Source organism: Anas acuta, chromosome Z (genome assembly GCF_963932015.1).
Source record: "Anas acuta chromosome Z, bAnaAcu1.1, whole genome shotgun sequence".
Taxonomy (NCBI): domain Eukaryota; kingdom Metazoa; phylum Chordata; class Aves; order Anseriformes; family Anatidae; genus Anas; species Anas acuta.
The window spans coordinates 29,903,102-29,930,838 of NC_089017.1; the positions used below are offsets into that span (position 1 = coordinate 29,903,102).

Sequence of the window (27,737 nt, forward strand, 5' to 3'; positions counted from 1 at the left end):
AAAGGGATAAAGTTTGTATGTGCGTGTGTCATGTATGTGTGTTTTCTCCCTGCAGATGCTTCATGCAGTAGAGTGTGGGTGGCATGATATTAAAATTAAGTATGCATACATTCACTAAACAGCATTTGGGACTGTCTGCAGAAACACACATCTACCTGAATACAAATGTGTGCAGTGTGGTTAGAACTCTTCTACTGAAAGGGAACACAGTCTTTGAATGTAAGCTGTATAAAAACTGATAAATCTGCCTAAGCCTACTTTAATGTTTCCTGTTAAAAAAAATAAAATAATGGATTTGACCAATTCTTTTAGTTAAAGAAAAAGAAAAACTTTTGCTGAAGCAATATCAAAACTTTAGCCAGTGTAAATTGGTGTTCTTGGTGTTGTCCATAAGTACCTGATGTGATGGCCCACTCTAACACACCACTGTCGGGTGAGTTGTGTAGCAGCCTCTTCCAGGAGGAAAAGTTAAGTGACCCAGCAGGGACAACGAGTGTATTGGACTCAGGGTAAGCGTAATTTCTTTCTCAGAATCAAACATTAAGTTCTGTTTAGGTGATACCTTGAAACTATAGTCAAGATTTTTAGGGTTCTCTCTGTTGAACCGATGTCTGAAGTTAAGACTGGTATCCCTAGTATCCAGTATCCTAGTAGATACTAGTAGCCCTAGTATCCCATAACATTTGTTTCTTCAATTTAGTTCTGAAACAGAGTGCTGTGTCACTTACTGGGTCCCTGATGCCTTTTTAGTCTGTGTCCACATTCCTACTGACTTCACACTGTGTATGCCTTTTTAAATAAACAATGGGAATGAAATGGTGATTATTTAAACTGTAGGTAATATTCCTTTGTCATTGATGATCTTTTTCTCCCTGCTCCTGAATTATCTTAAATAGCTGTTGTGGCTTAAAAATATTCCAAACAAATTCAGTGGTGCAGATGCAATGGAAGAATTTTTTTTTTTTTTTAGAACTTGCAATACTCTGTTCCTGGACTTAGAAATCTTACTGATAAAAGAAGATTTATTAAGACCAATATGACATAGTCAGAGACAGATGGTTTGGAATCAGTTTACCTACGGTGAAGCTCAAGTCAGTGGAGTATGTTGTGTCATCACGGATATGATGAAGAAAGTTTCTTCACTGAAGGGGTTGTGTGATATTATAACAGGCTGCCCAGGGAAATAGTTGAGTCACCATCTCTGGAGGTCTTCAAGAAACGTGTAGATGTGGAGCTTAGAGGCCTTGTCTAGTGGTAGACTTGGCAGTGCCAGGTTATTCAGTGCTTCTATATCCAACTAAGTATTTCTGTATATGTACAGTGCCATACAGTAACACTTGTAAACCATAACCAAGGGTAAGGATCATGTATACCTTATATTGTACACTGTTTATAAAGGTGCACAGTTAGATAATAAGAAGCACAATTAAGCAAAAGTATTGCAGATGCTTGTATATAGCAGAAAGTGGTGTTAGCAGTATGACAATTGCACGTGTAAAGTTTGTTACCTTACTTCTATACAGGAACATGAGAAAATTTTGAGAAGCCCTCTTTCATAGTATCAAGTATCTACCATCTTTTTTATAGCCTTGCACTGTAAGAACTCTAAGGCAGGGGCTTTGTCAGAGTAAAAAATGTAACAATAGCAAAAAATAGAATTGTCTTTTCTGTGGCATGTAAGTAACTAATTTGACAGCATGACACTGCCAGAGCATGGAAAAGCTGTTGCTGCTGCTGCAGGGCTGTCTAGCCTGCAACTGCAAAGGGTTAGCTTTTATGGTAGCAGAGGAATTCACTTTTTCTAAAGACAATGAAGAAACATCTGTCCTTTTTTTTTTTTTTTTTTTTTTTTTTTTTAACAACAAAGAAACCCACCTTCATCATTTGTAGTGATTTGGGTTTCTGAAATTTAAAAAAAAAAAAAAAAAAAGTGCAATGCAATCAGTGGCAGGAGAGGAGGTAGCACATCAGAGATGAACAAGAAATGAATGATCTTATAGTTGTACCACCTAGCATATGAATTCAAATGTTTATAGTCACCATCTCACCATTGTTTTCTTTTTTCTTTTTTTTCTTTTTTTTCTTTTTTTCTTTTTTTTTTTCTTTTTTCTTTTTTCTTTTTTCAATCCAATTAAATCTCAGAATGATTAAGCCTAAGCTTTTCTAAAATTGTCTTTGATTATGTTTTGTTATGGTGGTATTCTTCTTCTCTGCAGCCTTCTACTAATACTAACATAATTCACTTAGCTCACAAGACAATATAAATTTCTAGATTGTCACATGCATAAATTTGTTATGCTTATTAACATTTTCCAAAATGTTGTTTAGAAGTAGGGTTTCATTATTATCTTCGATTGAATTAGGATATGTCTGACTTGCCCAGTTCATCTTAGTATTCACAAGGGCATCCATCATTTGAGATGGCTTTTCAACTTACATTTCTGCTCAAATGCATTGATGTACCTAGCTAACATGTTGTCCTTAGGCTTTAGGACTACAAACATCTTAACACTGATGTGTTACTTGTTACTACTTGTTAGTACTAACAGCCCAGGAGAATCTACCTTAGTGCCTTCCAGTGTAAACCATTCTCCGATTCTATGTGTGGCCATTTTGTATTTTGCCATTACATCACATAAAAACTTCAAAAGTTTTGTTTAGTTTCACTTACTTTGGAACCAAGAGAGATGTGAATAGTATGTCTATTCTGGAATAAGTGTCATGATGTGAAATTATTCAGGAATAGCTGCAGTGTTTAAATTAATAAGCTTTTTTAAGTTCATAGTAACTTTAAAACATCCACAGCTCATTGACTTCAAAAAACATTTTCAGTCATTCTGTTCTAAACATTTTGAGTTAATGCAATTGAAAAATGCATCCCTTTCTAGTTGATCAGAAAATACATTCTCTTGAGAAATGTCTGCATAGTAGCAAAAAAAAAACCAAAAAAAACAAAAAAAAACCTTATCTTTACATCTTTGAGGTACTGTAATCTATCCTGAACTAATGCAAGTAAAGTGCTTTTGGTACCTAAACTTGCTTGGATGTCTGCGTGGTGCTTCAGTTAACAAATGGACTGTCTAGATACATATAGGAAGGGATATTCACTTTCAGAATGTGAGTGCTTACAACTTCTGATAATTTGTCTAAGAAAAATCTCTTGCAAGATGAAAATGTATACATTTTCCCATCAATTGAGTGGCCATCCGCAATGTATTTTTTTTTTTTAATTGAGATTTTTCTTAATGTTTAGGTTCTAGATCTTTTAAAGTAACTGTGTATTACAAGTGCTTTTTGAGCCATGTGCACAATCATTTTACTTCTAGTTTTCTTTACAAAACTACTTGACTTTATGATAGTGATTTGGTAAAGCTTTAGTCATGTTGTATAGTTGTATAGTTTGTGTTCTAATTTTATGGGATTTTCTTACACAGAGCAATCACAGACAATTGTACCCAATACTGTATCAGAAATGTGAAGACATGCCTGAAAGTATTTCTTAATTAACCAGTGCTTTGTTGGTTATCTGTTAAAATTATTTTGCTGATTAGTGTTAATGTTTTGCTTAGTAGCTCCACTTACCTTCTGTTATCTCGTTATATGAGGCACTTCCAAAGACAAGCCATTTAGTACTTTGTTAGATAAACTGTGATCTGTAAGGTATGTTTAACTGCTTCTGTGCTACACCACATACTTAAGAGAACAGTCGTCATATATGTCATTTCTCAGAATGCCAGCATGTGAAAAGATTGCTGTTTTAAGACTGAAGGTCCGGCAGCAAAGAGGTTAAAAAAAATATAAATAAATCGCTGCTTTTTCTGTAAAGCAGATACATCTCATTCAAATGTCTTTTTGAATACGGTCATGTTTCTTTTTCTAGAGGAGTTTAAAGGGCATGTGAAAACATGTCATGGGTGGTCAGCCTCAGGTTAGTTCTGTTTTGCAAGAGCACAACAGCCACATGGAGTTCATTTCAAACTGTTTTAAGACCCTACTGCAGCCACTCTGAAACACACTGTGAATCCAGATATAGTATGTTGATATTGCAAAGTTTGGTTTCCAGTTGAGAAGTCTAAATCCATCTTGTTTGTTGTTACATTTCTAAATGTATGCCTTAGATGTTCTTTTTCATGTATTGATGAGAAATCTCTGCTATGATTATTTTTCTTTGCCACGGAACTTCTTTCCCTAAGATTTTTCATCCAAATATTTTGTTTTGATTTGTTCTTGATAATGAAGAATTTAAAACAAACAAACTGTGGAAATTCAACTGTGTAGTTTGAATTATTGTAATTTGATTGTCATTGCAGATATGCACACTGAGAATACAGTTGACATTAAATATGTGTATTTACTATTAACTGTTGCTACATTTGTATGGTTTGTGTTTAGACCTTTGAAAGATCCAAGATTTCTCTAGGTTATCTGTAGACTGTCTTTTGAGGGGCGCTCAGAGGCTATCCTGAAGATTGCATTTGCTGACAGCATTGAATTTACAAGAATGATCAAAAAGCAGAGTAGATGTCAACTTTTTCAGGGAGCCCCACTAGACACCTTAACAGACTGTCTATTTGCAACCAAAATTCCCCGTGGTGCTCTTGTATGGCTAGAAACCAAGGGAATAATGGAGGTTTCAATGCTTGTGGCCATTGAAACATAAACATATAAACATAGTTCTCATTTTTGTTCTTGAAACCGATGTTATTTTCCTAAAGTAATAACTACATGATAATGTTTGCTTTTAGGGTGAAAAAACATATACAGTTATTTCTAAAGGTGTCTTCTTATCTGATAAAGAATAATAAGATATACTAATAAAGAAAATAAGACATTCATGAAGAGCAGTGCGTTATACTAATAACAATAGTGAATGTTAGTTTTACTTGAATATAAAAAGCAAAATAAATCATTGGAAGAAAGCCACTTAAAAAAATTTAGTTTAAGTCAGTAATGCATGCCTTCTGAATGCTGATGACTGGTAACTGATCAGCTGAATGCTGATAGCTTCTGAACTGATAACTGAACATAACCAAATTAGACTAGTTTAAACTTTCTCTTAAAGGCCAGCATATTGATCCAATGCTGCTCACTAATAATTGGACCTTCTCTTGGCTAGAAACTTTTGTAGGCTTCCAACTTTTTTTCTGCCTGTTATCCTGAGCAGCTATTTACCCCGAACTCTTGGGCAGCTTTTGCAAGATACTACTACTTCTTCTCTTACCTCTTTGTAGCATTAAAAGCTTCTCTACTCCAAGCTGAAGAGTCCATGCTCTCTCAGCATTTCCACATAGGAGAGAAACTCCAGTCCTTTCTTGGTCATTGTGGCCCTTCACTGGCTCCCTCCAGTAGCTGCATCTCTGTTGCACCAGGGAGTTCAGAGCTCCAGATGTGGCCTCATCAGGGCTGAGAAGAGGGGAAAGATCACCTCCTTCAATATGATGCTGCATGCATCCTTCTGTGTCACAGGGACATGGTTCTGATGCATGTTCAGCTTGGTGTCCACCAGGACCCCCAGGCACTTCTCGGCCAAGCTGCTTTCCAGCTGGGGGCCCCCCAGCATACTTTAGTGGCTGGGGTTGTTCCTCACGAGGAACAGAAATTTGCACTTGTCCTCGTTCAGCTTCATCTTTCTGTCAGTCTGACTATTTCTCCAGCATGTTGAGGTCCCTCGGGATAGCAGTGAACCTCTGGCATATCAGCTACTCCTCCCAGTCTTTTGTCATCAACACACTTGCTGAAGGTGCACTCTGCCCTATCATCCAGATCATTAATGAAGATGTTAAATGTGACCAGACTTGATAATGATTGCTGGGGTACACTTAATTCCTGGCTGTTCATTCCAGTGATCACCACCCCCTGAGCCCAGCAATTCAGTTTTTGACCTGCCTCACTGTTTGCTTGTCCAGCCCAGACATTGTCAGTTTCTATATTGATTGTCACTGCTAATCTTTAAAAAAAAAAAAAACACAAACACAAGACAAAACAAAAAGCAAGCAAGAACACACACACACACACACAATATCCTAGATGAAAAAAGAAAGAAAACAAAACAAAAAACACCACAGAAAAAGTATACCTATGTAGAGCTTGATAAAGCAGTCAGTTTTCCAATCAGATCTGTAGTTTCTGTACATTGTGACAGAAGGGTATGCGCAGTAGCTGTTATTCCTTGGCAAGAGGATTCTTTTACTCCCTCTTAGTTTCATTTCGTGAACAGCCATTTAAACAAGCATTTTGGACTCCATAAGAGTCATAATTCGTATGTAGTCATGATGCACATTGTTAAATGTTTTATACACCAAGTTCAAAAGCAAACAGTGTGAAAGAAAGTATTTAAATGTTCAGTTTTGCTCTTTCATTTTCAAACACTCTTCTGCCTTCCTAACCAGTGAGGGTGTGTTTGCATTTTTTTTTTTTTGGATGTGCTTTTATCAGCCTATTATTTCTCACTCACCAACTGAAAAGTCAAGTTTTAACTTCATCATGATGTAATATAGAAAAGAGAGCTAAAAAAAGACAGTTGTCATGTATGCTTTGTATGACCTATGTTTTACAAAAAATGAGACAATGGAGAAGTACTTGTATATTTTAGCTGGTGGATTAATGGATTCTGTCTGAACTTTGTATTCTTTTTCTGTGGACAGTTATTTGGTATTTACCTAAAACACCTTTACAAGGGGTATTCAATGTACAGTTCTTTAAAAATAGTATTTTGTATCTAGATAGAAAATGCACATACCAAATTTCATCCTGAAGACAAAATCTTTAATTTCACGGATCTGTTTATAACACAGATACTTCAGTATTTTGTAGTGCTGTGTTCTTGTTTCTCTGTAGTTTATATCGAATTTAGTAAGCAGTTTGATCTGGCTTTGCTGATCTTGGAAAACATGCTCTCAGTATAAATGTGTTGCACATGCTTTGCATGAATTTAAACTGTATGACTGTCATCATTCATCTAGAATGATTGTCCCTCTGTTCTGTTGAATAGAGTGGTAAAGAATGACCATGCTGAGCTTTTGTTTCTTTTTGTAACTGGTTTTAACGAAAAAACAAAAATTGTTAAAATTTTTTTAGAAGTTTGAACTCATCCTTTGTACACCCAATTAGATTTTTCTTCAGTGCTATCAGTTACATGCTGTTCTCACCAACAAGTGTTTTTTCACTCTGTTTATGGAGAAAAAGAAGTCCAAATCTAAAATATGTCTAGAGGGAACTCTCTTTATGGATGCTGATGAAAACTCAACCAACTATGGGATTTTGGTGGACCGTAGAGGAAATGCAGTGAAGTCTGAAGGAGTACCTGAATGCCTAAACATCTGAATTATATGAATAACTGTCATTTTATGAAATGTCTATAAATTGGAGTTTGGCTTCTAAGTTGTTTCAGACTCACTTATGCTTGAAAGTGAAAGCTCAGCATCTTCACAAAACTATGTGCAGACATAGTAGGTTTTTAAAACCTCCATCCCTGTTATCACATTCAGCCTTAACTTTCTAACAATTGTAATTGTCCACAGGAAACATTTCAAGATAAATGCACTATCAGGTTTTGAAATTTTCTTATTTTTGTAAATAGTAAGACCTGGGGAGCAAAATAAGGGCTATATTGTGGATTAAGTGAAATATCTCAAGGCTGTGCTTTTCTGATAACTGAACCTGAAGTGACCTTTCTCAGACACAATTACAGAGCTGTATGTTTTTCCTTTAATTTCATCAGGGGTTTAATTAGTATACAAATAAAACTTCCCTTATCTTCCTTTCTACCTAATTGGCTTGTCTTCGCTTATATATGAAGTATGTGAAAATGGGCTGTAATTAGGGTGACCGTGTTAACCTTTTTTTCTCAAATGTACTGTTGCCTAAAGGCCTCAAGGCCTAAAAACAGTGCTTTGGATTATTGCTTTGCAATCACTATGGCTCTCCCATAGGTTTTCTCATGAGCAGAAGGGCTTTGGGTGCTGCCGGTTCCCACTGCTTAACGGGATCTTCATTCTTCTCCCCACTAAATGTTTATTGATTATCTCACTGCTCCACACTCAGCCTCCAACAACTTAATATCAGGTGACAGTCAGGAGAGTTCTCCAAGTAATTAGAGTGGAGCATTGAGGGAACAATTAGGAGCAGAGTTATTAAACTTGATTTATCCTATTCTCTCCTGAACACTTTCTTGGCTATCAGAACATCACACTTTCACAATCTACCCTGGCTGAGAAATTAGTGGCTAACCTGCTGCTTATCATTGTTGCCTTGCTGCCTTGAGGCACACCCTCTTGGTTTCAGTCACTCAGCTGGAAATATTAGAGTCCATAAAGTTTATCAAGGGTTTTAATTAGATCAATCTGCAGAAAGAAAAGAAAAAAAAAAGAGAGGCATAGCAGGCATTACTGTAGAACATTCCATACTGTATTTGAGCAATTTTCAAGGCTTGACTTTAACCCAAAGTAGCAAGGATCTTCAAATGAATGCTGAAATTGTTTTTAGGGAGCTGTTTTGTTTACAGTTTGCATAGGTATTGCAATGTGATTGATTGGAAAAGTCTGAATCCTTTGGAGATTTCTCCAGAGAATGGTGAAAGTTGTCAAAATGATAAAACATTAAGATTTTTGATGTAATCATTTCTGTATTGCTTTATTGTTAGCTACTATGGATTGCTGACCATACTTCTCCAAGAGTTGGGCTTCATGCTTTCATCCCTGTTATTGCTTAGGCCTGTTATTAATAGGCCTGTTATTAATAGGCGTGTGCTTGCAATTGATAAGCATTATCAATTAGAAGCTCAAACAAGCTTTTGACACTTAGTGAGTCTCTTCACCATCTGTGGTCAATGATGAAAGCTGTATAGTGGAACAGCCTACTCTTTAGTCTTTGTAGGAGGATAGCTATCTAATAAAAGTTAAATAAATATGCATCCCTTTTTACCAGGGTGTTCATATTAGCCTGTGTTTCTCTGGTCACTTAGACCACTAGTATCTTGGAGCAAGACTCCAGCTGCTTACATCAAAATTAGGAGGATTATCTTCTTCGTAGGCCAGAGCTCAGTCCTGTGATTGCATCTGTAAAACACTTTTTTCAAGTAGGTTGGGAAAGTTACGGTATCCAGAGCGTTGCACCACAGGTGCTCAATAAATTTTCTTTGTCAAAAGATGAGAATATGCATGGGAGGAACATCACTCTGCTTTCATAGCTGTGTTTCCTCAATACCGACTTATCCTAATATAAACAAACAGTAAGCACGATAAATGGAAGAGGGCAATGTTCTTTGTTCTTAAATGATAGACGGCTCCTTTTATCCCTGCCAATACATTTCTAGTAATTTGGACATAATTTTTCTGAAATTCCTATTATCCATAAATTAAGCTGTACAGACAAGATTTTGATAGTTGCTGGTGGCATCAGAGTAATTTCTGAAAGCAATGTTTCTGGTTTTGGGCATGTGGAATGAGGAAATCTGTGTTTTGATTTTATTTATCTTTCTTTTCCAGGTAAAAATATCATATTCAGTCTAAATTATTGATATACAGTAGATTTACAATTGATTTTTACAGTAGTGATTAACCTCAACCTGGATTTTGTAAATTGCCAAACAGAGAGTTCTGGTAGTAGTACTGTACTTTAAAGTATGCTGTTAAAATACCTGATTGCTTTTATTGTCTTGAGATTTTTTTATTTTTTATTTTTAAATAGGCAATCCATAAATTTCAGTTTGTTTCACAGGATTATACTGCTTGGTGCTGTACCTCTTTATTTTATAGAAATATTGTCTAACTTTTTTTGAAGTGCTTTTGACTCTTAGCTAGGTTTGGAGCTTTTTTGGATTGATTTGCCGAGGCAATTGGCTCCGGGGAAGATGCGTTCTGTAGTGGAGTGGGGGATTGGGACAGGCGGGGCTTTTTTTCAGCATCGAGGCCACTCGAGGGAGCCGAGGGAGCCACCAGGGCCCAGGGCCCAGCCGCCCTCAAGAGGGAGGCTGACGAGGCATAGGTGGAGCTGGCAGCACCCCCTCCCCAGCCCTTCAAAAGCTGCCCCTAGGAAGTGTGGCGACCAGGATGGGCAAACAGGGTGTGGTGGTGCAGTTTGTGCAGGCAGGGTGAGCAGGGAGGGCTGCTCTTTTGCAGCAGTGTTTCCCTTCCGTGCTTGTAACCTGCTTGCGAGGAACCTGGCTGTGGCATCAACCAGGCAGAAAACCATGGCCTCCGCATCTCTTGCAGCCTCTCCAGCCACAGTCACCAATGTGGCTACTCAGATGGAGGGCTCGGGGAAACTCACTGCCGTCCAGATCTTGGGCTGCAGCGTGTGTCCGAGTCTTCTGGCAATATCCGACAGCAGCAGCGAGGGGTATGCCTGTGGGAGGTGTGCCCAGGTTGAAGAGCTGCTCAGCCTGGTGGCGGAGCTTTGGGAGGAGGTGAGCAGGCTCAGGAGCATCAGGGAGTCAGAGAGGGAAATTGACTGGTGGAGGTGTACTCTACCCTCTCTGAGACAGAGTCATGAGCCTGCCGCAGCACAAGTGTCTCTTGCTACGCAGAAGACAAAAGTTCCCTCATCCCACGAGGCAGCAGGAGGAGACCTAGGCCAAGGAGGGGAATGGAGGCAGGTTCCTGTTTGGGGTGGTAGGCGAGCCCTATCTCTGCCCACCTCGCTTTCCCATCTACCCTTACATAACAGGTATGAGGGTCTAGAACACAACAGTCAGAACAACAATGTAGATGAAAGCCCGTCCCAGTTGGAGATGGTGCCTAAGGCAAGGCAACCTACCCCCGCATTGCTACATCTTCTGTCAAAAGAGAAAGAAGGGTTACTGTCATGGGGGACTCCCTTCTGAAACGGACAGAAGGCCCAATATTCTGACCAGACCCAAGCCACAGGGAAGTCTGTTGCCCCCTGGAGCTCAGGTGAGAGAGACTTTGCTAAGAAAGTCAAGTGCCTGGTACGGCCCAACAACTACTGCCCACTACTGGTCTTTCAGGCAGGTAATGAAGAGGTAGAAATGAGAAGTCTGGGAGCGATCAAAATGAACTTTAGGGCTTTGGGGTAACTACTTAAAGGATCAGGGGTACAGGTTGTGTTTGCCTCTGTCCTTCCAATAGGGGGGACCGATGCTGACAAGTGGGCTCACCATATTAACACATGGCTTCTGGACTGGTGCAACCAGCAGAACTTTGATCAGGTTCTTTGATCACAGGGAAGGTCTATGTGACACAGGGCCTGCTGGTACCAGATGGGATGCACCTCTCTCAGAAAGGGTTAAGGATTTTTGCTCGGGAATTGGCAGAGCTGATAGATAGGACTTTAAGCTAGAGTTGAAGGGAGAAGTGGATAAAACCAGGCACGCTGGTGATGAGCTAAGGGATGGTGTGCTAGAATCAGAGGGACTGTATGCCTGTGAGGTCCTTTGGTCAGCTCCACAAGGTGCTACGTGTAGGGAGACGCATTTGAAGTGCTTCTACACAAATGCACGACGTATGAGGAATAAAATGGATGAGCTAGAAGTCTTGGCCCAGTCCCACAGCTACAACATCATTGGCATAAGCGAAACCTGGTGGAATGAGTCTTGTGGCTGGTGCGCTGCAATAGATGGTTACAGGCTCTTCAGGAGGAACAGGCAAGTTGGCAATGGCAAAGCTGAGAGCCTCTGGGTAAGGATTAAGGGATGAACAAATAAAGGGGATGTCATTGTGGGAGTCTATTACAGACCACCTGGCCAGGACGACAATGCCAATGAATTATTCTTTGCAGAACTAAGAGATGCCTCGAGATCAACTGCCCTTGTCCTTATGGGGGATTTCAGCTTGCCAGACATCAACTGGTGATGATGCCACATGGCTGACATGAGCAGGTCCAGGAGGCTCATAAAGCACCTCGATGATAACTTCTTGGTGCAGGTACTAAGGGAGCCAATTAGGAAAGGTGCCCTGCTAGATCTGTTGCTGGAGAACTGAGAGGGTCTTGTGGGAGACATGGCAAGTGGCGGCCATCTCAGTCATAGTGACCGTGAAGTGGTTGAGTTTAGAATTTATGGTGACAGAAGGAAAACTGCCACCAAAACTTCAGGCCTGGATATGGGGAAAGCAGACTTCAGGCTGCTCAGGGAACTAGTCAGCAAGGTCCCCTGAGAAACTGCTTTTGAAGGCATTGGCATCCATCAGTATGGGGAGACAATAAAAAAGTTTTTTTTAGATTTGTGAACAGAAAAAGGAGAACCCAAGAAAACATAGGTCTGTTACTTGATGGGGAAGGTCACCTCACAGAAAAGGACATAGGACAGAGACATTTAATGCCTTCTTTGCCTCCATATTCAACACTGATGATGGGCCTTTGGGACCTTGGGTGCCCTGAGCTGGAGGACCATGACGGTGGGAATGATAAACTCCCAACTGACCCTTCTTTTCAATAGCATTTACGGGCCTATCAGTCTTATGTCAGTGCCTGGTAAAATTATGGAGAAGATGATTCTTGAAGTTATTGCAGTACACCTGGGAGGCAATGCAGTCATTGGTCCCAGCCAACATGGGTTCATGAGGAGTAGGTCCGGCCTAACAAATTTGATCTCCTTTTATGATAAGATCACCCATCTAGTCAACCAAGGGAAATGAGCTGACGTGATCTTTTTGGACTACAGCAAGCCTTTTGACACAGTTTCTCATTGGATCCTACTGGACAAAATGTCCAGCATACAACTTCATAAAAGCAGCATGTGATGGGTGAGCAATTGGCTGATGGGCAGGGCTCAAAGGGTTGTGGTAAATGGGGCCACATGAAGCTGGCAGATGGTCACTAGTGGGGTCCCTCAAGGCTCCATTTTAGAGCCAGTCCTCTTCAATGTGTTTATAAATGATTAGGATGTAGCACTAGAAGGTGTTTTGAACATACTTGCTGACGACAGCAACCTTGGAGAAGTTGTGGGCCCTGATGAGGGTGGAAAGGCCTTACTGGGCGATCACCAGCTGCATGAAGTTTAACAAAAGCATGTGCCGGATCCCGCATCTGGGACAGGGCAGCCCTGGGTATACATACAGACTGGGCAATGAGATCACAGAATCACAGAACTGTAGGGGTTGGAAGGGACCTTGAAAGATCCTGGAGAGCAGCCCCACAGAGAGGGATCTTGGGGTTGTGGTTGACAGCAAATTGAATATGAGGTAGCAGTGTGCCCTGGCAGCCAGGAGGGTCAACCGTATCTTGGTGTGCATCAAGCACAGCACTGCTAGTCGGTTGAAGGAAGTGATTGTCCCGCTCTACTCTGCACTGGTGTGGCCTCACCTCGAGTACTGTGTGCAGTTCTGGGCACCACAGTACAAGGACATGAAACTGTTGGAGAGTGTCCAGAGGAGGGCAACAAAGGTGGTGAAGGGCCTAGAGGGGAAGACGCATGAGGAACAGCTGAGGGCACTGGGCCTGTTCAGCCTGAAAAAGAGGATGCTGAGGGGGGACCTCATCGCAGTCTACAGCTTCCTCACGAGGGGGAGTGGAGAGGCAGGTGACCTATTCTCTGTAAACACCAGTGATAGGACCTGCGGGAATGGTGTTAAGCTGAGGCAGGGGAAGTTTAGGCTGGACATCAGGAAGAGGTTCTTCACCAAGAGGGTGGTTGCACACTGGAACAGGCTCCCCAGGGACATTGCACCAAGCCTGTCTGAATTTAAGAAGCAATTGGACTGTGCACTTAGCCACATGGTCTAAACTTTTGTGTAGACCTGTGTGGAGCCAGGAGTTAGACTTGATGATCCTTTTGGGTCCCTTCCAACTCATGATATTCTATGATTCTATGAAGATTAGTGAAGTTTTCAGTGCCCTACAAATTTTTATCAGTCTTTTGTATCTACTGAGTAATATTATGCAAAATATTCTTAAAACTTAAGCAGAAACAGATTCCTAAATTTTGAATACATGGTGTAAGAACACAGGGTGCAAAGGCAGCTTTTCAGCCTTCTTTATCTTTTTATATTGCTTTAGAATCTATCAGGAAATTTGCATTTTTAAAAGAATGTTTAGAGCTGCCTATTGTATTTTTTTCCAAAAAAAAAAAAAAAATAATTAAATACTGTAAGTGAAATGTAACATTTAGCAAAATTAAATCACATTATTAATACTGCAGTCTCAAAAACTATTGATTTATCTCAGCTGAAAGAAGTGGTAACTAGCCAGGTTCTGTATTAATTAGTTTGGTGTGCTATTTGTCATCTGTTGGATTAATCTGAATTGATTTAAAGCACGTTGTGTTAATTCTAACCCAGGGAGCAAAATAAAAAATAAAAATATTTTGCATATTGGAAAACTCTTGTTAGCACATCGAAAGCACTGTAAAGTAGTGATTTAAGAAGTATTGCAGCAATGTTGTACTTTGTGCACTAACAGAGAACATTAGTATTTTTTTTTATCTTGAATTGTCTGATTCATGCATAATATTTAAATAAATACAGCTTTGTTTCTTTCCTTTCATTGTGAATGTTTTTTCTTAATGCTTCTTTTAAATTAAGGCTTGAGAATATTTTGTTCCCTTTAATGCTGTACTCTGGATTCTTTCCACTGTGTTATTTGTAAATATGATACCTGTAGCATAGTATATGTACCTGTTCGATCAACACATCACTTTATTGTATAAAACATAATTGTACACAGGCAATGTATTAAAAATTGGGGTGTTGTGAGTTAGTAATGTTTCTGCTGGAGAATTTCTAAAACGGTAGTATGTAATGGTCCAAATCTACTTCACACAGTCAGTCTGTTTTCCGCTTTGTTTAATAGCCTATGGCATAAATTGAAGTTAATTATTTGGGCTGACAAGTAACTCTGCTTTCTGTCTGCTTGCAGAGACTCTTCGAGGCAAAGATGGAGCTGAGAAGAAAAGATCAATCTCTGCGTCAGCTCAATAGACTTCTTACCCAGCTGGAGCAGGAGAAGCGTCAACTGAAAGAGAGCGTCCATGATGCAGAGAGTGCCCTCTGCATGGCAGCAAAGTGAGCGCTGGGACCTTGGGGAGATCACTTAAAACAGACAAAAGATCAATTCTTACTTTCATGCACAGGGTTTTAGCCCTAGCTAATGTAATGCTTGAAAACAAAAGTGCATCTGTCTCCCTTTGAAATTCAATGATAGTCTTCTAAGAAGAAAACTGTTAGTTCAACATACTAGATGTATGTTTTCTGTAGTTAGCCCACAAAAGTACTCCAAATTCTGGGTCCTGAAATAGCACAGGCATTTTTGTTTGGCAAATTATGTTACTGATTTGACAACATCTCTTTGGCAGAGCCCTTGCTGAGGTGATTGGCTCCGGGGCAGACGTGTTCTGCAGTGGAGCGGGGGATGGGGACAGGCAGGGCTTTTTTTCAGCATCAAGGCCACTTGACGGAGCCGAGGGAGCCAGTAGGGCTCGGCCCGGCAGCCTTCAAGAGGGAGGCTGACAAGCTGTAGGCAGAGCCAGCAGCGCCCCCTCCCCGGCCGTTCAAAAGCTGCCCCTAGGGAGTGTGGCGGCCAGGATGGGCAAACAGGGCGTGGCACGTCAGAAGGGTGGAGCGGGGCAGTTTCACCTCATTTCAGGATTTTGGTATTCATTTGACTTTTACAAGATTATTTCTAACCTCCTAGAACCATAAAGACATATAAGAAGATAACATCTAAGCATTTAAAATTTCCATTATACCTGAGATATGTTTGACTTCTGGAAAACAAGAGCTTAGAAGCTTTAAGTGTTTTATGCACAAGTAAAATCATGATTATAATAGTTTTCAGTGAAATGTTTAACAACATAATGAAAATTAAAAATGTTATTTAGTGTGAATGTATTAAAGGAGGTGTGACCCGAAGAAGGATTTGTTCGTGAAGGGTTGCCCCTTTTCACCTGGCCTCAACCTATTTTGTGTACTTTATTAAAGAGCATTCCCTATGACACATATATTTATTAAGTTCAGTAAGTTTTGTTTGTTTGTTTGTTTGTTTTTAATAAAACCAATTTTAAAACTGTTTTATTGCTGTATATAGCAGTTGAAAAAGAAAAAAAATATATATTCACAGAATCACAGAACTGTAGGGGTTGGAAGGGACTTCGAAAGATCATTGGGTCCAACACCCCTGGCAAAGCAGGTTCCTTAGAGCAGGCTGCCCAGGTAGGCATCCAGATCGGCCTTGAATATCTCCAGAGCAGGAGACTCCACAACCTCCCTGGGCAGCCTGTTCCAATGCTCCGTCACCCTCACGGTGAAGAAGTTCTTTCGCATGTTGGTGTGGAACTTCCTGTGCTCCATCTTGTGGCCATTACTCTTTGTCCTGTCCCTGCAAACCTCCGAAAAGAGGTGGTCAAATCCCTCTGTCTCCATTTTGAAAACTTTTTTTCTAGGTGCTGTAAACAAATATGATCAGAACTTTATTTAAAGATGTTATTTAACTACTCCCAAAAAGCAAGATATGTCAACCACAGTCACAGGGCTTTTTGTTACCTGTGGATCACCTGTCAATCTAGGTCCAAAATTCCATCTAAAGATCTTTTATGATCAACACCTGAGAATATTCAAGGAAAAATCTGAATTCCATATCATTAACTAACTTAAAAATTAATGCTTTTGGACTGGCTCTCTAGAACTGATTTTACACAGACAAAAAGCGGTTGCTACATAAGTGAGGCAAACGGAGTAGGAAAAGCGTGTCCCTGGCAATCCAATTGAAAGAAGAACCTGAAGATCCTGAAAAGACAAAAATCTACATGACAGTTTTAGTAAGAGTGTGATAGCCAATCATATTTTTCTATCCACCTTTATTTTTTGGCTGTTAGAATAGTATGAATCAAGAAAATGAGGAAGTGGTGGTTCTTCTAGGCAGAACACCACCATGTTTTGTAATTCAGCTTTAGGAACTCTGAAAGCTAGAACAAAATGTTCACATAGCTGGCAAGGTAACAGACTGCCCTGGAATACTCAGGTATCACTTGCTTGGCATAAATTCCATTTGATTTCCTGTTGTGTTTTGATGGTCACTGTGGCCCACTCCCCTTAATGTTGTGCAACTGTAATTATATTTCTGTAAATGGAGGATGAGACCAAAGTTATTTATAGCAGCATAACTGTTCAAAGCTGTCTGCCTTAATGAAGCCCTGGTCTACAAAAGGGCATGAGTAGTATTGCATTCTCTGAACTTCAGTTTCATAAAAATAGGATCCTCGACTGGACTTCTGTTTGAAAAGTCCATTGGAACACATAAGGGAATGTTCAGGTTTATAGAAGACAGTTTTTTTTGTGTACAAAGAAGACTTCATGAAAAACATAGTCTGTAAGTATTCTCCACTGCAGTATAAGAATGTAATCTCAATCCACTAGAGCCTAGAGTCCATTCAACATGCCTTTTCTTACGCAGGATTACAGATTTCCTCTCCAGGAATACAGGGATTATTAATTGATATAAATACACCTTGATATATACACCTTTGGTGTATATATCTCATTGGTATAAATATACCTTGATCCTGAAATGCCCTTAAATATTAGATGTATCTATTGTAAGCAAACTTTTAAACTTTCATATGGAAATATGCTGCATATTGTCCATGAACTATTTTTGTAATGTTTGCACTGGAAATAAAAAAGGAGAAAGACAAACATAGTAGTAATTTGTACATCAGTAGAGCTTCAGTTTTATTAATTACTCTGTTTTTTGCTCTTACAATAGACATAAAGAATTGATCATTAGTCACATGAAATCTGTGGAAGCCACTCTTAATAAGGTAAGAATTTGAAATGTTCTGTCTGTATTTTATTTACAGTCACATAAAACTTTTAAAACTGCTTGTTCTCAGGGAAGCAGGAGGGTAGAAGTTGAAAAACAACTTTGTTTCAATGGCATATAAGTTTTCACCTTCAACTTTTCTTAGCTTGAAAAAGTATTCAGTTTTAGCAAGATAAATTACAATTACATAGTATATGGACTTATTTTTAATATATAACTTATTATGTAGTTATTATCATTACGTAATTCACTTCCCTTCTTTCCATCACTGAGTGCTATTTCTGTTTAACTAAGTGAAGAATATTGATCCTTCAAATAATTCAGAATTGCTGCTGATTTATCTCTACTGAGTCAGGTGGAGTTCATCAAATTCATGATGCTCATAAGACATTTGGTGCTGTGCATGCTACCTTAAACTTTGATACAAATAAGATGATAAAATAAGAAAAAGATGGTGCGTATTAACAAAAACATTAGAAATAATTTCTTCTAAAACTTTTTTAAATTGAATTATAATCTAAAGTTTTCTCTTGGACTTATTTTACTCTGGTGTAGTATTCTTTGAAGGTTCAACAAAGCTGAATATGTAATTATTTGGTAGACAGAGCTGTTTCTAACTGTAGCTCTAGTGGCTGATTGTTTTATAACTGTTTTCAGTCCAGATCAACACAGAGAAAAAAAAAAAAAAAAGAGTTTTTATTACCTTGGAGTGTTCATTTCCCTTATCACATCTTGAATTCCCAGCAACATGGGAATCTATTCCTTATTTTAGTTTCTGTGTCCACCAAAACTGCTGTTAATTTAATTTTCAGATACCATTTTCTAGCTTTTCTTTCCTTTAATGTTCACAAAAAGTGACAGTACCTAAACTGCTTTTGTGTTTTAGCTGCAGCAAACCATGCTGAAAGGTAATTTTTTCCTTTTTGTCCCCATATTCTTTTAAGTTTGGAAAATCTATGTAATGCAGAAAGTGCTGTGTTTTTACACTGACATGTACATGTCGTGTTGTTGGCCTTGAGAATTTATTATTCTGGATATTATTTATTATACTGGATTTTGAAAGCAGAGCTGCATATGCACAGGCATTGAAATGTTTGGGGTAAGGTTATAGGAAGTTCACATACTTAGTAATGTTTTTAGTGATGCAGTGAATGAGTAAAGAAACTGTCATTTTTCTTTGAGAATTTTAGTTACCACATATGCTTTTTTATTTCTTGATGCTTGTTAGAATTGCACACAGTTAGGCCGAAATAGCTCATTACTGAATAGCAGAGTAATTTATCCTTTCTGGTTTGTCAACCTAAAGAATGAAGAAAACATAAGAATTAGAAATGTCAGGATGAGCTTTGCAGCAGGAAATAAGAGAATTGATTGTAAATCATTTATAATTTGACATATTATTTCTTCTTGAAGAACAAAGGGAAAATATTGATCTTTGTTTGGGAAATATCTGAAATGTAGACCCCTGACATCATAATAGTATCTAATTATCTAACATTAATGAGCATGGCTTATGTGTAGACTATGAAGTTTACATTGTTGTTCTATGAGAACTTGATCAAGTAGATGAAATACTAGTAGAGGAACAACAAGCCTTTCTTTTTTCCCTATGGAAATTCTGTGAATTGAATTGTTTTCCAAAAAGGTATCAAAAGAAAAGGGATAAAGTTCTGAATCATCTGGAGCTGAAAAAGTATTTCTATTAGCTGCAAATATATTTATGGGAGTTTGACACTAAACAATGTGGTATTTCTACATTGATGTATTCATGAGCAAATATCCACAAAATTCCACTGCATCACCTGCAGGATCTGTGTTATCAATGCATAATACTAAATTTTTGTCTGTAGAGCTCAGAGGGATTTTACAGACATCCTCAGAAATCTTACTTAGTCTAGAGGGTATACACCGATATCCATTAAGGCAACCTCATTCTTTCCTGTACTGTAGCCACTGCAAGAATTCCAGAATGCAGCAGTGTAGGTGCAGTTCATCTGCCTTTGGGTAAACTTGTGTGTAACTTACACCCAACAAAGCAGAAAGAATCGGGGCATAAGGGTTTCTGTGCAGGGTTTTAATACAGCTCTAGATGAGGAATCATTTACAATATTTACTGCCCCCCTGTGACTGAATGGAAAATCTGGTATCATACATTTGGCTTTGTCAACAAATTCTTGGGTTTGCTTGTGCCTGCTAAAGGCTCTGATGCTTATAATGATTGTTCTAAGACTGTTCCAGAGCTGCCTTCTGAAAAGACTGTTTTGTTTTGTTTTGTTTTGTTTTTTTAAATCATCATGATATTTGTGAAGCAGAGACATTAAAGAGTCTGAGCATTTTCTATCATAAGAGAGAGAGAGTAATTCTAGCAACTAGTTCCATATCCTTTTTAACCTGTAAGATATTCTTTAGAAGCTTAATTTTTGCCTTAACCCCAGTCTTGACATGGTAGCTATCTTCATCTGACACATGGAGCTGGATTATTTGCACAAGAATTCTCATGATACCATTAAAATCAGAGAAGCTTTTTTGTTTTATATCTAAGTATTGAAGAAAAATGTCAAAGTGGGAAGTGAATGCTTTTCCAAATTTACAAAACAAAACAAAAACAATAAACAAACAAAAACCACTGGGGCAAACAAGGGCCCTCAAGAGGATTTCGTTCTGGTAAAATTTTATTCTCATAATGTTAAAGATGACCAAAAGGTACTAGCTGATTTTTTGAAAATTTTGGTGTGGAAAACATGCCTTTTTTTTTTCACTAGAATCTCTTAAATTGCCTTAAACTGAAAAGCTGAGCAAAATAGAACACAGATTTAAACACTGGCTACTGAGAGAACTTGTGCCTGTAACTTGACAAATTCCCTTAAAAAAATAACACTAAGAAAGCAAAATGGCAAGCAGTGAATTTTTACTGGAAGAGTTCTTAGAAGAAATTTCATCTGCTTGAAGTTCAAACACAGATTTTCTCAAAGTTGTCATCAAGAGAAAAAAAAAAAGTGTCTTGTTTTAATACCCAATTCCAGTCCTTTTTATGTATGAAAAATAAATGATTTCTGGAAGCTTTCTTCTCAAAAAACAATGATGAGAAGTGGTTTTTTTTTGTTTGTTTGTTTGTTTGTTTGTTTGTTTTTTTGGTGTAAGTATACAGACTGCTTTTTGATTATGTCATTATTAGCTTATTCTGTACTTCTTCCTATCAATATCATGTTTGCTTAAAACACAGTAAAGAACATTAGATCTGTTAATTTTATCCAATTAGATTCTTTAACATATGTAGTTAATGACTTGTTAGTCAAGTTAGTCCAATCAGTGGAAGAAATTGTTTAATGCTATCTCTGCTAAAATCTTCAGCCTTCCATGAGTACTGTGTCCCAGTTTGAGTGTCAGTGGTGGCTTACTCTTGGCTAGCAACCAGACACCCTCCCAGCCATGCAGGCTTTCTCTCCCCATGGGGTGAGAAAGCTTTCAGGTCAAGATAAAGGCAGAGAGATTGCTTACTGCTTACCATCACAGGCAGAAGGGTTGTCTTGGGGAAAATTAATCTATTAATTAAAACAGATTTGGGTAGTGGAAAAAAAAATGAAGACACACAAAAAATTAAAGGCACACCACACTCACCACCTTTCCTTTAAATTGTCAGGTTCAAGTTCATTTCACTCTCAGCTCTTCAACCCCTGCCCTGAGGCACAGGGGAGGTGGTGCTGGGAGCTGTGGTTAGTCCATATCAGTTCTGTGTCGCTTCTTGCTCCTCACTCTTTTCCCTAGCTTCAGTGTGTGTTTCCTCTCCATGGGCTGCAGTCCTTCAGGAAAAGCATGGTTCATCACAGAATCTTCACGGACAGAGGTTCTCTCATCAAATATCTACCTGCTCTGGTGTGTCCTTCAACGGCTGCAGCAGGGACATCTGCTACAGTGTATTTCTCCAAGGACTACAGGTGGATGGAGCCTGCTTCACCATGGCGTTCTCCATAGGCTGCTGTGGAATCTGCCTTGGTGCCTGGAGCAGCTCCCCCCCCATCCTTCAGCGACTGTGGTGGTCACACTGCTGTTTTGTACTTGTTTTCTTTACTTTCTTTATGCCTGTGTTCTTTGCTCTTTCTTGAGTACATCTCAGCAGAGGTGCTGCCATTTTGGCTGCTGGACTCAGCCATGCCTGGCTGTAGGGCCATTGGAGTGGGCTGGATGTGGCAGTGTCCAGAACTGGACAGCCACAAACTCTTTCACAGAGGTACCCTCCTGCAGCCCTCCCCACTGCTGCTAACACCTTGACAGCTACTCTTCATACAGTGCTGTAATTCCCTTTTCTTCAGGCTCCTTAAATCCCTCTTCTCTAAATTTCTGCCTGTGCAAAACACTGTCATGGGAAGTCATCCCAGTGAGTCAGCCTGTACAGAGCCAGGAAATTGTTTGTGTTTCCCCTTGTACTCTTTAACTAGTAAGGTCTTGACGAGCTTTATGGGCTGGCAAAGTTTTCGGTCTGCCCAAAACACCAGATGCTTAGGATTTGGCCTTTTTAGCAGGTTAATAAAATACCATGTCTTCTCAAGCTTAGACTGTTACCGCTATCCTATGTGAGGTTGATGAACTGTGATAATGAGTTGGTAAAAGAAAAAAACAAAAAAAACTCCCCAAAATATTTTTCCCAATACCTGCTGGCAGCCCACTTGCTCTGACATTTTGGCAGAGTCCAGGGATCAAAGCACCTATCCAGTGTGTTCCTTTCCTTTTGGGACCTGGTTAGTAAATTCCTTTTCGTTCACTTCTGTAATGCACTTTGTTTCTGCTGATTGGAAGGTTTGTATGCCAGTTGGCAGAAGTGCTTCCACACAGTCATTGTGTTATGTTGCCTCACTGCTGCTTTCCTCCCACCCACCCTGGTGTCTTCTCTGAGATGTCTATAAAATGGCTGTACATGAGATTTGGGTCCCACAGTGCAATCAGTTAAAAAAAAAAAAAAAAAAAAAAGAGAATACTATGCAGTCCATTCATCCATTCTGTTATCCTTGTAAAATACAAAGACAAAATCATCTTTCTTTATGCAAAAGTATGATGTATTAAAAAATAAAGGATAAGAGACAGTTGGAGATGAGGTGAAATGTTGAAACACTTGAGAATTAGTGACATGGTAGCATTAGATTGCCATTTTTGATGTGGTCCATAGCAATAAAATACATCTCCTTATGATGTTTGTTTTATAGCCTGTAAGAAATTAATTTATAGAAGTTTTAAGTCCATATACACATGAATACATCAGTGATAACACTGATAAACAGCATTAGTTGTTAGTTTCAGCAAGAAGACCACAAACTGATTGGGCCTTGAAAAAATGGAACAGTTATGGGGCTAAAGCTGGCTTCCACAATCAGGCTTAATAGATGTTGCCCAATACTTCTAGATCCCATTTAGATGCCTTTAGCTCCATTTATTTCTGAGTTAACTGGGATCTTTAAGTGTCTATGATTATTATTTAGGTATCTCTATAAAGATTTAAGAACTCTTTTTTTGAGATCTAAATTTGATTTTTTTTTTCCCTAGCCTAATTTTATTCCCAGAGCTGGTTCTTCTAATGTGTTTAGATACATTAACAGAGTGAAGCCTGCTTGTGTGTGTTTGTGCGTTCAGGGTCTGTTTATCACTGTGGATGTCAGTTGTCAACAAGGCATGTTGTATCACAAGCCTATTGAAACCATGGTATGTATTCATGCAATAAAATCACAAAGAAAACCCAACTAGAATATTAAAACTCTGAAGATTGCTCTAGGAAGTTTATAGTAGGAAACTAGCTGTTATTTTTCCCTGACAAGAAAAAAAAAAAGCAATAAAAAGATGAATTTTTCTTCTCCATCTCAAATTAGCACCTTTTCGTATAAATGTTTTATGAAGTACTTTTGTTCCACCTCCCTAGTAATCTGACTTACTTGATCCTTGTTCCTAAAGCTCAGTTGTGCAGGACATACAGGTGTTAGCACAGCTGGCTTGCTGATGACAACTCTGTCCATATAGCTGTCTAGTGTGTCATCACTCATATTGTTCAGTGTCATTCTGACCTAGCCAAGCTAAAAATGGTACTCCAGCTCAAGAGGGATTTAAAATCCTTGACAAACTGAAGATAAGACATTGTCGAATGTCATATCTATGTGCCTAACTGTTTTCACTTTCAACATATCTAAATAACTAATTTCAAAGTGTATTTATCTTCATCACTCCCCCCCTGTTTTTTTTTCACCTTTTTTTCTTTTTTGAAGGCTGAATAGGCTGAATACTTTTGTGTAGTTTGCCTTTAGTAAGGAAAAATCCTTGTTTGGAGAATTGTTGAATTACTGAATACATTAACTGTTATTTTCTCCAAACATAGGTTCATTTTCAGCCCAAGGTCATTGCAAATCTATTCATAGGGGATGTATTATAGTGCACATCCTGCAACTACAGCGAAGCTTAGGTGCAGTGGTCAATGTTTGCAAAAAACAACTCTGGATCAAATTAACATCTTGCTCAACAGAGCATGTAGTGTCTGTCTGTAGTAATATGAGAAAGCTTGAATTAAACTTCTAGGTAAGCTTTGGATGGTATTTTTCTACTCTGAAAATTAATTTCCAGAAGCTTGACTGGAATTTCAGAGGGCAAAACAACAACAACAACAACAAAACTAGCATGCCCCAAACTTCAGTTTTAACAGACACGCTTCCTTACATACATGGTGTTTTTGTGGTAATTAGTGTTCTTTTAAACACCACGCATTAAAGGACTTAAATTATAATTAAATACAGGTTTGTATGGCAGTAATCAAAAAGGGGACCAAGTAAATCTGTATGCTAATACGGAAATTTGTAGTAGATTTTAATTAAGTGGTCTATCTGATTAGATTAATGTATGGCTACCTGTAGCAGGATAAGTACAGATGCTGTCCAAATCTTCCACTATCAATGGTTGGACACTTGGAATTGGGAAAGCATTTCTTCTTCTGATGGAAAACTATACACAATCTGTTGAGTTTTAGTAAGTACTCAAACCTAACTCTGTTTGACATTTAAGCAGTACCATGTAGCCCTTTCCTTTGTATGTGGCACTATTTTGTCTCACAGAGGTACGTTGTGCTTTGCTATGGGTTGGCTTTATTAAAAATAAAATAAAAAATATAATTTTTACTTCAAATCAGTGATTTTGCTATGTTTGATTTAAAGTGCCTTGAGTTTAAGCAGCACAGTCTTGTCTCAGGCAGTGTCTGGGCTTCTGGAGCAATCCTTGATTCCTGAAACCTACTCACGGATAAAGATGTTTCATGGACGAGTATCCATATACAAAGTATATAAAAATATTTTTATACATTTTATATGTATTTTGCCATGAAAGATCATCTTTGCAACAGCAACTTGCATTTCTTTGTTTTCTGCAGTATGACCTGCATTCTACATGTTGTCCAGGAGGTATGGACATTATGCAGCTGAACCAGCCATGTACATGTATTTGAAAGACTGTGGTTAAGACTTAGATGCACTTTGCTTTCTAACTGTCTCATTGCTTTAAGAAATACATATTCTAAAAACATTTTTGTTAATTATATGTCACATGCAGAGTACATATATGTGGTAGAAACCATTTTGCTATCACTCTTTTAGAATGATTTGCATAACATATTTATAGCTTCTGTTGTCTCAGCAACGTGGGCATCTCAAAGTCAGGAAGTCTCAATTGTTTGTCATTCACTATCATCATATCACTGTATCATTGTAGTTTTTTGTAGTTTTTAAATTGCAGATAGTATGCAATTAGCATAGTGATAGGAAATGGAAGCGTAGTTAAGTCCAAAGGCCTTCACTTTTGAAGAACTACTTTTAGTAGTAAAAAGAACTACTTTTTAGTTATAATTGGTGAACTTTGGACTTATAAAAGGTTCTGCTGTATTGCTTACCTTGTGAAGTTTATATCCAAGTATTTTCTGTTCAACATGAGAAAGCGATGAATTAGGCCCAAACTGAGAGATTAAAATCTCTGGTTTGTTGTACCAATCAGACCATAAGTGGGCAATGCTTTAGGAAGGGGTAAGCACATCTTGACACCTTTCACAGCTTGCTAGCATTTTGTACTGTGTCTCAGTTGGCATAACTGGACATACTAGCTCAAAGTGTACAGAGGGAAAACAAAGAAGTGAGCATGGAAGTAGTCTGCAGAGGAAATTACTTTTACCTCTGATCAGCAGAGAATTTTTAACATCATTGTTGGACATGTAGAATTAGTTCATCAAATTCTACACCTTTGATTCAGTCAATAATGTAACTTCAGTTTATTATTCAGTTTCAGCTTTGATCTGAATTCATCAGTACTTTATTGATTTTAAATTGAGTGGCTATGGTGCTGTATTCTGTGTTGCTTTCTTAATTAATTAAAAAGTTAAACACAGTCATAAGTCACTTTGCTCCTTTGTTTTAAAATGCTTTGAGCACTGTAGAGTTGTTTGAGTCCATTTGTGATTTTCCCCATTTTCACACTGTATTCATATAAGCCTAAACTGAAAAATGTAATGGTCATACCTAGCAGCCCACTGTCATAGTACTTACTATACTCCGTATAAAATAACTTTTGTAACTTCTCATTGTCCCAGCCAAAAACGTATTTGACTAAACTAGGAATAGACAAAACCTTTGCAAACATTGCATGTAGGTAGATTTATACGTGTTTTCTCTATATTCATTTTTGAGTATAGGGAAGTGGAACTGTTTTTTAGAAATTCTTCATCATTGCAATAGGCCTGATTAGTTTTTTTAGATTATAAGTCTCAAGCCTAAGAGCACTTTCAGATAAAATATTCTTGCTTTAGATTTCATGAGAAGAAAAAAAAAGTGTTTTTAAGTGCAAAAAAGCTCTGAAACTTGCTTTATAAAGCCTAACTACTATATGGAATAGTTTTTCTTCCTGACAATTGGCAAAGAAAATGTTTTTTTTTGTTGTTTGTTTGTTTGGTTAGTCTTTTATATATAAAGTATCTACCCTAACAGTTTTACCTTTGCCTGATAGTTCTATAATGTGTGTAAATACTGTATTTATTTCCTTAGGGAATAACAAATTAATCATGATCTCCCAACTCCTGTATTTATATTTTTAGCTTTCAAAAAGTAAATAGCAATGAAGAGATGAAATTAGATATTAACTAAGATAACCTGTAGATATGGACTATCCACGTGGGCATGGCCTTTACAACTTTCCATTCCTTGAATAAGGTAGCCACACGGAAGACTGTTTCCACTTCTAGTGAAGTCATGTAATTTTTTTGCACAACCTGTCTTCAGTCTTTTGTTCTTGTTATTTTTCCTGAACCTTTATGAGTATTTTTCAAAAGAAAGCTCTAGCTTCATTTTCTGTTTCTTAGCATGTGTATTCATAATGAGATTTACTCTTTACTGCCTATTTAAAAACGCAAAAAAGTTTATTTATTTATTTATTTATTTATTTATTTATTTATTTATTTATTTATTTTAATTGTGAAGCTCCTTTTCAAAAATCATGCTCTTTAATGAACTAATATGTACTTTTCTGATGCTGTGGTATTAATTACATATGCTTACCTCAATTCAGCCATTTTAAAAAATATCTTTTGTATTTTATTTTTCATTGAGTGTCAGGCCCCAACACTAAAATGGAGAGTTTGAAACTAATAGGGTTAAAAGGACTTCCACTGTCTGTATTGTGTGTGTATTATACCTCCATTGCTTATACATTGTTTTTTTCCCCCTAGTATTAGCAATCTGCTTTTGTACTTTGACATAGGGATTTCCCTTGTGAATATTGTCACAGAAAAAAGAGAATTATCAATATCGCAGTTAAACTTGACTTTCAAAGCTAATAGTATCTCATTTGGGGGCTCAAATTTAATAAATTTTCTTTGATTCTGGGTGAGTTTTTAAACATCAAACAATGAATTGGCCAGGGTGCAGTAAAATATTTAGATCTATTGACTACGGTTCAGAAGGGTAGAAGGCAAAACACTGGTGGTTTGATGTTGATAAATTCTTAGTACCTTAATCCACATT

The 27,737-nt window shown here is 38.0% G+C and overlaps 1 protein-coding gene across 12 annotated transcripts in view; it reads left to right on the plus strand.

Annotated features, from left to right (window-relative positions):
* The window catches only part of CCDC171 (coiled-coil domain containing 171), a 172,573-nt gene that overhangs the window by 95,227 nt on the left and 49,609 nt on the right, over window positions 1-27,737 (plus strand). For 11 of the 12 annotated variants that reach the window (XM_068666401.1, XM_068666408.1, XM_068666409.1 and 8 more), the window contains 2 exons: window positions 14,812-14,957; window positions 17,656-17,710. In XM_068666401.1, coding sequence (XP_068522502.1) covers window positions 14,812-14,957; window positions 17,656-17,710 — 201 coding nt within the window. Of the gene's footprint in view, window positions 1-14,811; window positions 14,958-17,655; window positions 17,711-21,477; window positions 22,683-27,737 lie in introns of those variants that run through there. The other variant, XM_068666410.1, reaches the window with a different exon arrangement.